Genomic DNA, 15106 nt, shown 5'->3' with positions numbered 1-15106 from the left:
ATGGGGGACCACATGGATAACAACTATACAGGTGGTGTTCGATGTTCCGGCCACACCAATCAAATAGTTCATAAAGTGCACAAGTAAGGTGCTAGGTCTAAAGTGCAATAAGTGCCCTATATTGATTGGACGGAAGCTACAGTAGCTAAAGTGCGGCACAGAGGGACAGGAAAGGGGCGAAAGTGCTGGTGCAGTTGGCGACAAGGTAGGCGCCTTAAGGTGCTCTCTTACGTAAAGTGCTATATTTCGTATTTATATCACATTATCAACCGATATAAGCCCAGGAATGTATAAGCTGATGGTATATAATCCCCTCCTATAGGGTTGAGATGATGGCAAGTTAGCTCAATGATATTATTATGACCCAGATGGAATCCCTAGACGGTTGGAATGAAGCGGATGGGAGCTTCCGGGGGTGGCAACTCGGCAGTGGGACAGCACTGTTGGTCAGTTACAGTATTCCACACTCTGTACTATGCAGAGAGGGTCGGCCCAAGGTCTACACAAGGCCAGCGCTAAGGTCTACACAGAGGTCTACCCAAAGGTCTGCACAGAGGTCTACACAGGGAAGGCCAACACAATATAAGGTCTACACAAGAAGGTCAGCCCAGCCCCCACAGTGGGGCGGCAACGGACCCGTCTGGGCGGTGCGGCCCAGCCGCGGCCCAGCCGCAGCCTGATGGTGGAGGCGGCCGCAGCGGAGGCGGCTTGGTAGAATGGCAGACGCAGCGGCAGCGGCCCGGCAATGGACTCGCTTCTGCAACGGGCGGCCGAGGTCCCGTCTGGCAGCGTTCGGCGGTGGAGCGGCAGCGATGGGAAGGCGGCAGCGATGGTGGGGCGCGGCGCCAAAATGGCAGCCGCCAGCAGCCGCGGCGTTCTCTGTGCTCTGTCTCGGCCCAGCGGCCCAGCGACGGTCCGGTAGCAGCAGCGGCGGCAAATGGAGGCGGCGGTGAAGGCCAGGCGAGACGCCAAGATGGCGGCCGCGACAGCCGCGGCGCGCTCCGCGTTCCGCCTCGATCCAGCGGCCCAGCGGAGGCCCGGCAGCAGCAGCGGCAGCTACGGCAAGGCGGCGGTGATGGCCAGGCAGGGCGAGACGCCAGGCAGGGCGAGGTGGTGGCCCAGCAGCGACCCAGCGGCAGCCGCAGCAGCGGTGGCGAACGGCCAGGCAGCCCGGCGGCCCAGCGGCGATCTAGCGGCAGCCGCAGTGACTCGGCGGCAGCCGCAGCGAGCGGCCAGGCGATGAGGCGCCAAGATGGCGGCCGCAGCAGCCGCGGCGCACAGCGGTGACCAGCAGCCGCAACAACAATGCTGCGACGGCAAGGTGGCGAGGCAGCTCAGCAGCAGCAGGAGCAGCGAAAATCCCCGCTCTCCAGGCGGCTCGCCCTACTCCCCAGGCGGGGGGGGGGGTGTTTCAGGCCGCAGCTCCCCCAGCAATGGCGGCTCACTGCTCCTCACTACTCCTGGCGGGGAGGGCGCTTCTGGCCGCGGTTCGTCACTCCGTCCTGCTCCCGGGCGGGGAAGGTGTTTCTGGCCGCGGCCTCCGCAACAATGGCGGCGAGGACGGCCTGAGCGGCGATGGTGTGGCCGGGCGATGGTGTGGCCGGGCAGCGATGGTGTGGCCGGCAACAGCTCTTCCCTTTCCCTTTCCAGTGCCCAGTCCTCAGCCGTGATCTCTGCGTTGGCTGCAACTTTTATGGTGCTGCTGCAGCACTGGGGAAAATGCAAAAGGATGTTATTTTATGCAAGTAAAAAGCAATGCAAACCAAGCTTCTGGAAGACGGAACACTCCCTGCTTAAATTTCCCAGGATATGGAAATTTACCACTTAAAAACATGAAAATACCTTTGTGTCAGCTCACGACAGCTGGGCTCAATGATGACACGAGACTTCCATCGTAATCAAACAAAGAACTTTACTATCAGATACTCAGACACAGAAAAGCTGGAATTGCCTGGACGCAGCAGACAACCCCTTATATACCCTCCCACTTGTTCGAACAGTAAATTCCTGCCAGATCCAAAACCCCGCGCAAAAGCTTCCCGCCATCAAATAACTGCTTTCTTCAAGGCCACCAGCTGCAGGGTTCTTATCAGGGTAAAACGTCAGGAGTTCAGTTTCCGGTGCCAAATTCTGGGCTCTGGAAACTGGATCCTGACACCTTTGCATACATAAACACTTTCAACAAGCAATACAAAATCGCTGATTGATCTGTCCAGGACAGACATTTTGTCTTTGCTATGAGTCTTTAATTGAACTTTCCTGACTTTACCGTCAGGGCAAGGAAGCCCTTTAGTATGATGCCCATGGGCCAGGCATGGCGGGGCAAGTCTTTGTCCTTTAGCAACACAAGGTTGCCCACCTTGATATTGTCCTTTGGGTTTTGCCAGATTCTCCTGGTTTGAAGCTGGCTTAAATATTCGGCCTTCCACCTCTTCCAGAAGTAGTTGGCTAAAGTCTGTACCTGTTTCCACAGGACATGGTGAGATCCGTCTGGAACTGGATGCATAATGTCTTTCCATCCTGGCACTTTCTGTGTCAGAATAAGTGCAGGAGTCAATGGTTTTAAGTTCTCTGGGTCACTGGTAAGGGGAACCAGTGGCCGGTTGTTGATGATTGCGGTAACTTCTGCCATAAGTGTCACCAAAACATCATGAGTCAAAGACTTATGGTTTAAGAGCATGGCATTAAGGATCCTGCGACTAATGCCAATCATCCTTTCCCAAACACCACCCATGTGAATTTGTTCACAGTTGGTGAAGTCCTGAACCTTGGTGTCCCTCTCAAACTTAGCCACACAACTAAGTTCTTTGGTTGCACCTATAAAATTGATGCCACAGTCTGACCGAATGGACTTAATAGGCCCTCTAAAGGCTATGAACCTTTTTAGTGCATTTAAGAATGATGAAGTGTCCATTCCCTCTACAACCTCTACATGACAGCTCATATGGACAAACAAGTAAACAAAAGCACCCATCTTTTATTATTTACAACACTACCCCCAGCTTGTAAATAATACAACACAATCCCTTCAGGAGGATGAAAGAAAAGCCTATTAAAATTATGTTATGATTTTACAAATTAAGCACCAAAACATCATGTTTTACAACAAATGGACAGAAAAAGCACTTCAATACACCGTAACGTTATGTAATAATTACTCCATTCAGTTCTTGTGGGTTTTTTCGGGCTATATGGCCATGTTCTAGAGGCATTTCTCCTGACGTTTCGCCTGCATCTATGGCAAGCATCCTCAGAGGGTGAGGTCTGCTGGAGCTGGGAAAAAAGGGGGTTTATATATCTGTGGAATGACCAGGGTGAGACAAAAGGCTTTTGTAAGTGGGCTAGGTGTGAATCTTTTCAACTGACCACCTTGATTAGCATACAATGGGCTGACTGTGCCTGGAGCAAACTCTTCTTGAAAGGTGATTAGATGTCCCTGCCTGTTTTTCTCTCTGCTGTTTTAATTTTAGAATTTTTTAATACTGGTAGCCAGACTTTGTTCATTTTCATGGTTTCTTCCTTTCTGTTGAAACTGTCCACATGTTTGTGGATTTCAATGGCTTCTCTGTGTAGTCTGACATGGTGGTTGTGAGAGTGGTCCAGCATTTTTGTGTTCTCAGATAAAATGCTGTGTCCAGGCTGGTTCATCAGGTGCTCTGCTATGGCTGACTTCTCTGGTTGAAGTAGTCTGCAGTGCCTTTCATGTTCCTGGATTCTTGTTTGGGCGCTGCGTTTGGTGGTCCCTATGTAGACTTGTCCACAGCTGCATGGTATACGGTAGACTCCTGCAGAGGTGAGAGGATCCCTCTTGTCCTTTGCTGAACGTAGCATTTGTTGGATTTTCTTGGTGGGTTTATAGATTGTTTGTATGTTGTGTTTCCTCATCAGCTTCCCTATGCGATCAGTGGTTCCCTTGATGTATGGCAGGAACACTTTTCCTCTGGGTGGATCTTCATCTTTACTCTTGTGGCTTGTTCTTGGTCTTGCAGCTCTTCTGATGTCTGAGGTGGAGTATCCATTGGCCTGTAGAGCCCAGTTGAGGTGGTTCAGTTCATCTTGGAGGAGGTGGGGTTCACAGATTCTTTTTGCACGGTCTGCCAAGCCTTGGCAGACCGTGCAAAAAGAATCTGTGAACCCCACCTCCTCCAAGATGAACTGAACCACCTCAACTGGGCTCTACATACAAACAATATACATACACCAGGCAGATGGGATGACAGACTCTGTACTGGTGCAAGTCAGAGCACAGCTCAGTGCAGGCGACTGCTGAAACTTCTGCCTGCATCTGTGGTGCAGCCTACTTGTCGGTAGCTTTGAGAGCTGGCCTTTCCTTTGAGGAAGTGTCCCCTTTGATGTGGGAGATGGCATTAGAGCTGTGCATTGTGCATTGTGGTGCACAACACTTAAAACAGATACCCTGTTTTTGAACTATCTGTTGTCTTTCTTTATATGGCTTTTTGCCAAATTCCCGGCAGTTGGCCAAACTGTGAGGCTTTTGATGAATGGGGCAAAGCACCTCTTTCACCTCCGACCTGGGTTTGTCAGTCTTGTGTTGAGTTTCAACCGCCTTCACACTGACCAGTCTTTTGGCCTCTCTAGACGGTTTCTTTCCACTTTAGGCACCTTCTCTGGATGAATTCCTTGGTCTAAGTGGGAAGGCCTGTCTGTGGATCATTCCTTTCCCTGGCTGCTCTGGTGATGAATTGGACCAGATGGGAAAACATCTGAGAATGGGCTTCCTTGTAGCTAAAAACGTCCTTCCCCCAGGATTCTTGAAGGGTGAAGGGAAGTTTGCTCAGAATCTGCCGCTGAGACAGGTGCTCATCGAGGCACTTCAGTCCAGGTAACTCTGGATTCCCCTTAGCTGACTCTAGCTCTGCAAGGAGATCACTGAGGTCCCACAAGAGCTTAAAATCCTTGAGCTTTAAGGTAGGGAATCTTTGAAGCTTGTCCATTAGAGATGCTTCAATCTCTGTGCTGGCTCCATACCACTGCTCTAATCTGGCCCAGGCTTTTTCAAAGGCTTTGTTGGGATCAGCTATGTGGGCTGCGTATATCTTTTTAACTTGTGAAGATGAGGCTGGACCCAACCAGGTGCCCAGCAGGGTCAGCTCTTCTTCAGGCAGCAACTTTAAGTCTCTAATTGCTCTCTGGAAGGTAATCTTCCAGAGAAGGAATTCTTCAGGCTTGTCTGAAAACCTTTCGACTCCAAAGGATCGAAACAAGCTGGGATTCTGGTGTCGACGGGAACAAGTGTGGCATTGGCTGTTGTGGGGTGAAATCCCACCGTGCTCCTTGTGTCGACCTTTGACTCTTTGGGGGGATGACATTGTCTGCAGATGGACCGATGGCTCCCTTTGAACTTGTTTGTAGGGCCCAATTGGTGCTCGGTTTTGATGGTTTAGTTGGCTGTCCTGGGATCTTAGTAGGAGGCACAGGTAACCTGAGCAAGGACGAGCTCCCCGCTATGACGCACCGCACTTCAGGCAACCCAAAGGCAACTTTAGGGCCCTGCTCTGACCAAAAAGAGAAGTCTTCATTTTCCTCGTCAGAGAGCTGGCTGTTTATTTTGTTGAGGTGCGCAATGTGTGCTTCCATTTGAACTGGACACAGAATTTGGAACTTGTATAGGACAGAAATGCCAGCTATATCAGTAGAGGGATGTAAACCTCCAGAAGAAGAAAAAACTCTCAGGACGTATTAACAATTTCATATTATTTTTGTTTTCCACAGGTGCCATCCAGTCTCATTCATGAAATATGCTGGGCTTCCTTTCTTCTGGCTGTGTCCCTGTCCTCTCTCCCCCTCTGATTATATGTCACATCCAGTCTCGTACAGTTGATTTTCATTCATTTCTACTAAATATTCAGGACTTAAAATTAAAATGGTAGAATTATCATAAAAGCTAATCATAATATGTGCTCCTATAAGCAATAATGCCATATGCCAGAAAATATGGAAAACAGAAGAATGGCCACCAGATTGGAAAAAAATCAACTTATATCCCCATACCAAAAAAGGGACATGCTAAAGACTGCTCAAACTTCCATACAGTGGCCCTTATTTCTCATGACAGTTAGGTAATGCTCAAGATCCTGCAAGGAAGACTCCAGCAACACATGCAGAGAGAGTTGCCGGATGTACAAGCTGGGTTTAGAAAAGGCAGAGGAACGAGAGACCAAACTGCCAATATCCGCTAGATAATGGAGAAAGGCAGGGAGTTTCAGAAAAACATCTATTTCTGTTTTATTGACTATTCTAAAGCCTTTGACTGTGCGGATCATAATAAATTGTGGCAGCTGTTAGGATTTCTAGGAGTTGAAGGCCAAAACATCTGGGGACCCACAGGTTGAGAACCACTGGACTAGAGGAAAAGAGATTCCACCTAAATGGTAGGAAGAACATTCTGGTGGTAAGAGCTGTTCAGCAGTGGAGAATACAGCTCTGGAGTGTAGTGGAATCACCCTGTTCTGACGCCAAACCACCTTCCAGAATCCTAACAATAGCGCAAATTGTATCCCCTCCTAAACTCCATCCCGCCAGTGCCAATGTACCTATTAAACCTGCTGCCTGCCAAAAGGAACTTCTCTCACTGGATCCTAAAGTTCCAGCCCCTGTTTCTTCCTTGATGACCCTCAGATCTAAGCCCAGTTCTAAGCCCAGGACAAATAGATGCATTAGGCAAGACCTAGAAGGTCTCTTTGACCAGATCAGCCATGACGATTGATGCGAGTGGCCCAGGAGTGTTTTCTACTAAGGGTTATCTCCTGGAATATTGCGGGCTGGGCAAATAAATGGGTCGACAGCCTCGATGAGATCCTTCTGTAGGAAACTTGGGCCATAGATAACATTGCTCTAAATGGCTTTGTCATTTATTCCCTGAATGTCAGCCGGCTTAATTCAAAAGGCCGGGCTATGGGGGGCATTGCTATTCTAGTGTCCGCCTCATTGTTGGCCAACATTAACACCTTGGACAAATGAGTTACCTTCTCTGGAGGTTTTTAAGCAAAGACTTTGGGCCAAGTTACATGTATTTCTTGCATTTCTTTACTTAGTGTGGCCAGGCTAAGAGAGGGTGCCCAAGATCATTCGAGGAATTTAATTTAAGCTCCAGTCCAGTGCCTTAATTACGTTGCTATGGCCATCTATAACTAATTTCCCATCCTAATCATTACTCATGTAGAATGTGATCTGGACCACCCAAGTTCTCTCACTTTATTAAATTAATTTATTACATTTTTTTTACTTCTAAAGTTTTTTTATCATATCAGAAGCAACCTGAGAAACTTCAAGTCGCTTCTGGTGTGAGAGAATCGACCATCTTCAACGCATTGTCCAGGATGCTCGAATGTGTTACCATCATATGGGATGCTTCTCTCATTTCCCCTCATGGGAAGCTGGGGCTGACAGATGGGAGCTCACTCCATCTCGTGGACTTGAACCACCGTTCCTTCAGGTCAGCAGGTCAGCTGGCACAAGGGTTTAAACCCATTGAGTTCATCTGCAATCAAAGAGCACTCCAAACCCAACCAATGATAGACCTGGACCTCACTCGGCACTCAGAACCCCCATGACCAACTGAATGTACTGGATTTAATGCCACTGACCTTTCATAGTGGGAGCTGTAATTCATCCTGCAGCTGGAGAGTATACTGAACCTCACCAATGATGCATCTAGAGCAAATTTGCCCAATATGATAAACTTTACGTATTGATAGAGTTTCAGGGGGTTAATTTTTTAATTTTTTTTAAATAATTTTTTAACCAGGCATGATGGGAGTTGTAGTACACCCACAACCTTATGCATTTTGCAAAATAAAAAAATGACTTCTTCTAATATCCCGGGCAACGCCAGGTACCCAAGCTAGTGTTTATATAAAAATACTAGGCCCGGGTAACAACGGAAACATTTGTTTCTAAAATCGATTTGTATTTGGGGTTTTTTTTTGTTTCGATATTTAAAATAATTACAAAATTTTCCTTTTAAAAAGATCGATATTTACGAAATTTCGTAAATGGTAAAAAAATTAACGAATCGATTTCCGAAACAATAACGAATCGATTCGTTAATGGCGGACGCGACCGCGAAATACGCTAAAAAACCTCCAAAACCTTCTGAAGCTTCCCTCTCCCTCTGTTGTTGACTGTTGGTGTGATATTATAATTTTTTTCACTAATTAAACCATAAAACTGGCCCAGACATGCGGAAATAATAACAAAACGACCTCAAAACAATAACGAAACGAACACAATATCGAAATACGAAGCATTTACAAAACGTTTTTGAAAATTCGTTTTTTTTAATAATTGCTCCAGAATGGTTCGTTATCGTTTTGTAATTGAAAAAATTAACGAATTATTAATGAATTACGAATTAACGAAACGAAACCGCCCAGCCCTAAAAAATACATATAGAACTATAAATTAACCTAAGAATAAATTCAGTCAAAATTAAAACCAGCTACCAAATCCTTGATCTAAAACTCTACAAACAGTAACCAACTAGAATGCTAACACACTAAGGAACTCAATGGCCAGGAGCCCTATGAATCTTGGTGGCCATCTAGAAGCAGTAATAGTGGCCCAGTCTGCCCCCTTTCTTCTAATTTGTTTGAGCAACACACAACATATCACAATTAAAGATGTTGCAAACTGAATTGTATTACTTTGGATTGTTGCCACGAGGGCAAAATGTCAAGGTGACTAAGATAGAACATCAGAATATGAATTGCCTGTTAATTTTTTCAATTCCTGGAAACACACATACATACATATACATATTTTAAATATGATTTTTGTAGGAGAGATAAGAGGGAAGAGGGTGAGGACAGAATATCCAACCCATCTCTCCCATAGCTGGTTGGAAATATTGAGAGTGGAAGAAGAGGCAGCAGAATGGTGGCGATCCAGGAGACTTTGAGTGCTCTGCTGGTGATTCTTCTGCTTCTATACTTGATGAAAAGATGGTGGTCACACCGACGTTACCCTCCTGGGCCTCTTTCTCTTCCCCTCATTGGAGGCATATGGCGAATACGGTTTGGGATTGGATTTAATGAAAGAACACTGAACGAGGTACTTCTTTCTAAATATGCAAAAATAACTTATGGATCTGAATCAAAGGGTTATGAAGATAACTATGTTTTTTCTGCATTAACTGTGGGCTAGAAAAAAGTTTGATATGGAAAATTGTTACTAGTATGTTTGGTTGTAGCATGGTGATACTATTAGCTTATCTCTTTTTGCCAACTTGTAAATACTATGTCATACATCTCTAGAATTTCCAAGATAGTAATGCTTTTGCATGTTGCAGGTGCAGTTCAAAAAGTAACATTTCCCAGCTCTGCTTTTATCATAAGTAAGGAGAAATCCAATTTTTTAGTTAAAAATATAGACGCTAAAAGTCGCAAGAAATTGGAGGCCACAGCAGACTGCGAGGTGATAAGGAAAGTAAAATATCTAGGAATATAGCTCTCAAACAAAAATATCAATTTATTCCAGGATAATTATGTTAGAACATGGGAAGACATAAAAAAAATCTCACCAGATGGCAAACAATCCCTCTAACTTGGATGGGCAGAATTGCGGTAATACAAATGATGGTACTCCCCAAAATGCTATTCCTGTTTCTAAATATACCTATTATTAAAGGAACAAAAATATTTGCGAAATGGAAAAGAGAGATTACTAACTTTATTTGGGCTGGAAAAAGAGCAAGGATAGCATACCGAAATTTAATTGATGATAAAGGAAGAGGGGGCTAAGCTTACCCGATTTAAGGACCTATTAGGCTGCAGCAATGTCCTGGCTGAAAGAACGGATAAAATTAGAAAACAAGACCCTACTAGATTTGGAAGGATTTGGAGTACGATTCAGCTGGCACGCATACGTGTGGTATAATGGAGATAAATTAAATAAAGATTTTAATAAACATATAATTAGGGGGGGACTATTGGATATTTGGAAAAAATACAGAAAAGGTATGGAACCAAATCCTCCTTTGGCTGAGGCCACTAGAAGTAGTTACAAGACCAACCTTAAGGGTAGAAACAAGAACATATAAAGAATACCTTATTAGAGAAAATAAAAAGTGGAAATTAAAAGGGCAGGAAGAATTGGAGATTAATGATTGGTTTTGCTATAACCAATTGCATGGAAGATACAAAAAAGACATGAGGATTGGATTTGCAACTAAAGAATCAGAATTGGAAAGAATATGGGAAAAGGGGGATAAAGGGTTAATCTCTAGATTATCCAAATACATATTAAGCTATAACATGGAGGACAACAGAGTCAAGACAGTAATGATATCCTGGGCCAAGGACCTAGGTAGACAAATAGAATTGGACAACTGGGAATACCTATGGAATAAGGAGTTCAAATTTACATTATCGGGTTCAATTAGGGAGAATCAATATAAAATGTTTTATAGGTGTTATATCACTCCAGCAACATTGGCTAAAATAGGCAAATCACAACAAGGTATTTGCTGGAGGTGCAGGAAACAGAAAGGGACATTCCTCCATATGTGGTCGACCTGTGTTAATCATACAGGAATTTTGGGATAAGGTAATTAAGGAGACAAATACAATGTTACATAACAAGATTAAAAAAAGTTCAGGATTGTGTCTGCTAGGTCTACAGAGAGAAAACAATAATCAAAAGGACCAAGAAATATATCAATATAGCTTTGCAGCGGCAAGATTGACCATAGCCAAAGACTAGAAAGGGGAAAAAGGTCTAACCAAAAAGGATTGGAGGGAAAGGATGTGAGAATATATGCTAATGGCCAGACTAATTTATAACAAGAGGAATCAAAGCAATGAGGACTTTTTAGAAAAATGGAAGTTGGCCATGGCATATCTGAATAGAGAGTCAGTAATATAGAGGAGCTCCATTGGGAATTTAGGGTTATCATTAATAAGGAGAGATAAATAGGCTTAAAGGCTTCATAATGTTTCGGTGTTGGAAATATGGTGAAGGGTGCACGGGTGTGGGGAAGAGGTTTTCTTCTTCTTCTTCTTCTCTTCTTCTTAGGCGATCCCTCGTTTTCCGAGTATGATGGTCCTCCAATGTTCTTGTGGGTCTGTAAGTGGCTGTGGAGCCCTATTCTTGCTCTGCATCTTCTTCCGCAGTGAGGGCATTGGTTTCCAGGTGGAAGGCGGTCCCGGTCGGGGTTGGCTTGACGTGCCTTCCTCCTAGCACGTTTCTCTCTTTCACCCTCCACTCGTGCCTCCTCGAATTCTGCAGCACTGCTGGTCACAGCTGACCTCCAGCTGGAGCGCTCAAGGGCCAGGGCTTCCCAGTTCTCAGTGTCTATGCCAGAGTTTTTAAGGTTGGCTTTGAGCCCATCTTTAAATCTCTTTTCCTGTCCACCAACATTCCGTTTTCCCTTCTTAAGTTCAGAGTAGAGCAACTGCTTTGGGAGACGGTGGTCAGGCATCCGGACAACGTGGCCAGCCCAGCGGAGTTGATGTTGGAGGACCATCGCTTCAATGCTGGTGGTCTTTGCTTCTTCCAGCACACTGACGTTTGTCCGCTTGTCTTCCCAGGAGATTTGCAGGATTTTCCGGAGGCAGCGCTGATGGAATCGTTCCAGGAGTTGCATGTGACGTCTGTAGACAGTCCACGTCTCACAGGCGTATAGCAGGGTTGGGAGGACAATAGCTTTATAGACAAGCACCTTGGTCTCCCTACGGATGTCCCGGTCCTCAAACACTCTCTGCTTCATTCGGGAAAATGCTGCACTTGCGGAGCTCAGGCGGTGTTGTATTTCAGCGTCGATGTTGACTTTGGTGGAGAGGTGGCTGCCAAGGTAGCGGAAATGGTCAACATTTTCTAATGTTACACCATTAAGCTGTATCTCTGGCATTGGGGAGGAGTTGGCTGGTGACTGCTGGAAGAGCACTTTGGTTTTCTCAATGTTCAGCGACAGGCCAAGCTTCGTGTATGCTTCTGCGAAGGTGTTTAGAGTGGCTTGTAGATCTTCTTCTGTATGCGCACAGACGACATTGTCATCAGCATACTGGAGTTCTATAACAGATGTTGTTGTAACTTTGGTTTTGGCTTTCAGTCTGCTGAGGTTAAACAGCTTGCCATCTGTCCGATAGATGATTTCCACTCCGGTGGGAAGCTTCTCATCAACAAGGTGAAGTATCATTGCGATGAAGATGGAGAATAGGGTTGGGGCAATAACACATCCCTGTTTGACACCCGATTCCACCTTAAATGGGTCACTTTGGGAGCCATTGCTGTCCAAGACTGTTGCCATCATGTCATCATGGAGGAGCCGCAGGATGTTCACAAATTTGTTAGGGCATCCGATTTTGTGGAGGATGGTCCAGAGAGCGCTGCGATTCACTGTGTCGAATGCCTTGGCAAGGTCGATGAATGCCATGTACAGAGGTTGGTTTTGTTCCCTGCATTTTTCTTGGAGCTGTCGTGCGGTGAAGATCATGTCCACGGTTCCTCTGGAGGGGCGGAAGCCGTTCTGGGATTCTGGGAGGGTGTCTTCTGAGAGGGGCAGGAGGCGGTTTGCAAGGATTCTTGCGAGGATTTTCCCAGCGGAGGTTAGAAGGGAGATACCTCGATAGTTTCCGCAGTCTGTTCTTTCCCCTTTTTTGAAGAGGGTGATGATGGTGGCATCCTTGAAGTCTGCTGGGATTTTCTCGGTCACCCACACTTTTTCTATGAGCTGGTGGAGTTGGTGTGTCAGCTCAGGTCCTCCCTCTTTGAAGATTTCAGCAGGGATCCCATCTGGTCCGCTGGCTTTGTTATTCTTCTGCTGGCTGATGGCATTGCTGACTTCTTCCAAACTAGGCGGTGCTGCAAGCTCATCCCTGGTTTGTTGTTGCGGGATTTGTGAGAGGACCTCTTCGGCCACATTGGAGCTGCGGTTCAGGAGGCTTTGGTAGTGTTCTTTCCAACGTAGTGCAATTGAGTTTTGGTCCTTCAGGAGTTTGGTTCCATCTGATGAGCGTAGAGGCTGTATGCCATGGTTTCTTGGTCCGTAGATGACCTTTGTGGCTTTGAAAAATCCCTGAGCATTATGAGTATCTGCCAGGTGTTGGATTTCTTCAGCCTTCTTTGTCCACCAGATGTTCTTGAGTTCTCTTGTCCTTCTTTGGACCTCGGCTTTTGCACTAGCGTAGATCTTTTTCTTAGCAGCACAGTTGATGTTTCTCTGCCATGTTTGGAAGGCTTTCCTTTTCTTGTCAATTAGCTGTTGGATCTCGATGTCATTTTCATCAAACCAGTCTTGATGTTTCTTGGCTTGGTATCCAATAGTTTCTTCGCAGGCTTGGATGATGGAGGTCTTCAGTTTGTTCCAATGTTCCTCAACGTTTTCGGGGTGTTCTGTGGGTAGATGGTTCTTGAGTGCTGTTTGGAGATGGGCTCGTCTGGAGGGCTCCTGAAGGGCTTGGGTGTTCATTTTGCGCCTTGTCTTTCTGCCTTGGAGTCTGCGCTTGGGAGCGATCTTGATAGCCATCGAGGATCGGATTAGCCTGTGGTCAGTCCAGCAGTCGTCAGCACCTGTCATGGCTCTTGTGAGGAGCACGTCACGGCGGTCTCTGGCACGTGTGATTACATAGTCTAAGAGGTGCCAATGCTTTGACCGGGGGTGCTTCCATGATGTCTTGAACTTGTTTTTCTGGCGGAAGAGCGTGTTGGTGATGACAAGGTTGTGTTCCGCACATTTGGTGAGAAGCAGGATGCCGTTCGGGTTGCTGTTTCCAACCCCGTCTTTTCCGATGGTCCCTGGCCACAGGTCGAAGTCTCGCCCGACTCTTGCATTAAAGTCCCCCAGGAGGATGATTTTGTCCTCCTTAGGTATCCCTGATAGGACGGTGTCCAGCTGACAGTAGAATTTCTCCTTGATGTCTTCATCAGCATCTAGTGTTGGTGCATAGGCACTTATGATGGTTGCCCGTTGGTTTTTGGCAAGATCGATTCGGAGGGTTGAGAGTCGTTCGTTGATGCCAGTGGGTGCTTCGGACAGATGTTTCACCAGATCATTTCTGATGGCAAAGCCGACTCCGTGCATTCTTTGGTCTTCTTCAGGCAGTCCCTTCCAGAAGAAGGTGTAGCCTCCTTTTTCTTCCTTCAGCTGTCCCTCCCCTGCTCTCCGGGTCTCCTGAAGGGCTGCTATGTCGATGTTGAAGCGTCCCAGCTCCCTTGCAATGATGGCAGTTCTGCGTTCGGGGCGTTCACTGCCACTGTTGTCCATCAGAGTCCGTACGTTCCACGTACCAAAGTTCATTTTTCTTTTTTGGCCGCAGGGTGGTGACCCCACTGGACGCGGCAGTCCAGTCAGGGATGAGAGAGGCAGACTATGTTTAGGGCACCTTTTCTAGCCCCCTCCCCGTGTGGGGTGAGCAGAGTGGATCCTCAAAAGGGCTGCTCAGTCGCGGATACAGCTGCCGAACTACTCAACTGCCTCGGTCCTTGAGGTAGAACGACTGAGTCCATACCCACCGCCCATGTGCCAGTCTGTGACTAGGGGCTTCCAGATTTCACAGTCCTGCCCCCGTCGCCACTCGCTAATCGCCATGGGACTTTGTGTTGGTTGGTTTTTATTTTCTTTGGAAGACGCCTGTGCGTGGGTTTTTTTAATGTGTGGAGGTCAGTGCACAACTGATCAACACACAGTCTTCACAGAGTGAGGTTCCACTGGTGATGTAGTTTAACACAATGACCGTGGCTTCTCAGTCTGTTGCAGCCTTCTTCCGCCTACGCAGCCGTTGTAACATGGGCCATGTTATCCTCCGCCTGCTCCGCCGTTGAGGTCTTTGGGTCTTCGGACTGTTCTTGGTCTGGGACCTCCCCCGCAGCCACTCCTGGGAGTGCACGACTCCAGTTGCTGTGCCTACAGGTTCATCGGAACACGCAAGCCCCCTCACCACGGCAAGGTGACAGTCCGTCGAGGGGGGGAAGAGGTTTTATTTTGTGTGGGATAGGGGTTTTGGGATGTGTGTATGGTCCATTGTGTGTAATATGCTATGTGCAGGGGCGGCCCTAAGTAATTTTCAAGTGTAAGCAAACAGCAATACATGGAGCGAGAGTTGCCAGATGTTCAAGCTGGATTTCAAAAAGGCAGAGGAATGAGAGA

The 15106-nt window shown here is 46.7% G+C and overlaps 1 protein-coding gene across 1 annotated transcript in view; it reads left to right on the top strand.

Moving 5' to 3' along the window:
- Window positions 1-8855: 8855 nt before the first annotated feature.
- The window catches only part of LOC137096671 (cytochrome P450 2J2-like), a 38758-nt gene continuing 32507 nt past the window's right edge, over window positions 8856-15106 (top strand). Inside the window, exon 1 of the mRNA XM_067466335.1 lies at window positions 8856-9072. Within this exon, the coding sequence (XP_067322436.1) occupies window positions 8896-9072 (177 nt within the window). The 5' untranslated portion in view covers window positions 8856-8895. The remainder of the gene's footprint in view (window positions 9073-15106) is intronic.

Source organism: Anolis sagrei, chromosome 3 (genome assembly GCF_037176765.1).
Source record: "Anolis sagrei isolate rAnoSag1 chromosome 3, rAnoSag1.mat, whole genome shotgun sequence".
Lineage (NCBI taxonomy): Eukaryota > Metazoa > Chordata > Lepidosauria > Squamata > Dactyloidae > Anolis > Anolis sagrei.
Note: the sequence above shows the minus strand (reverse complement) of the source record. Positions and strands in the feature narration are given on the sequence as shown.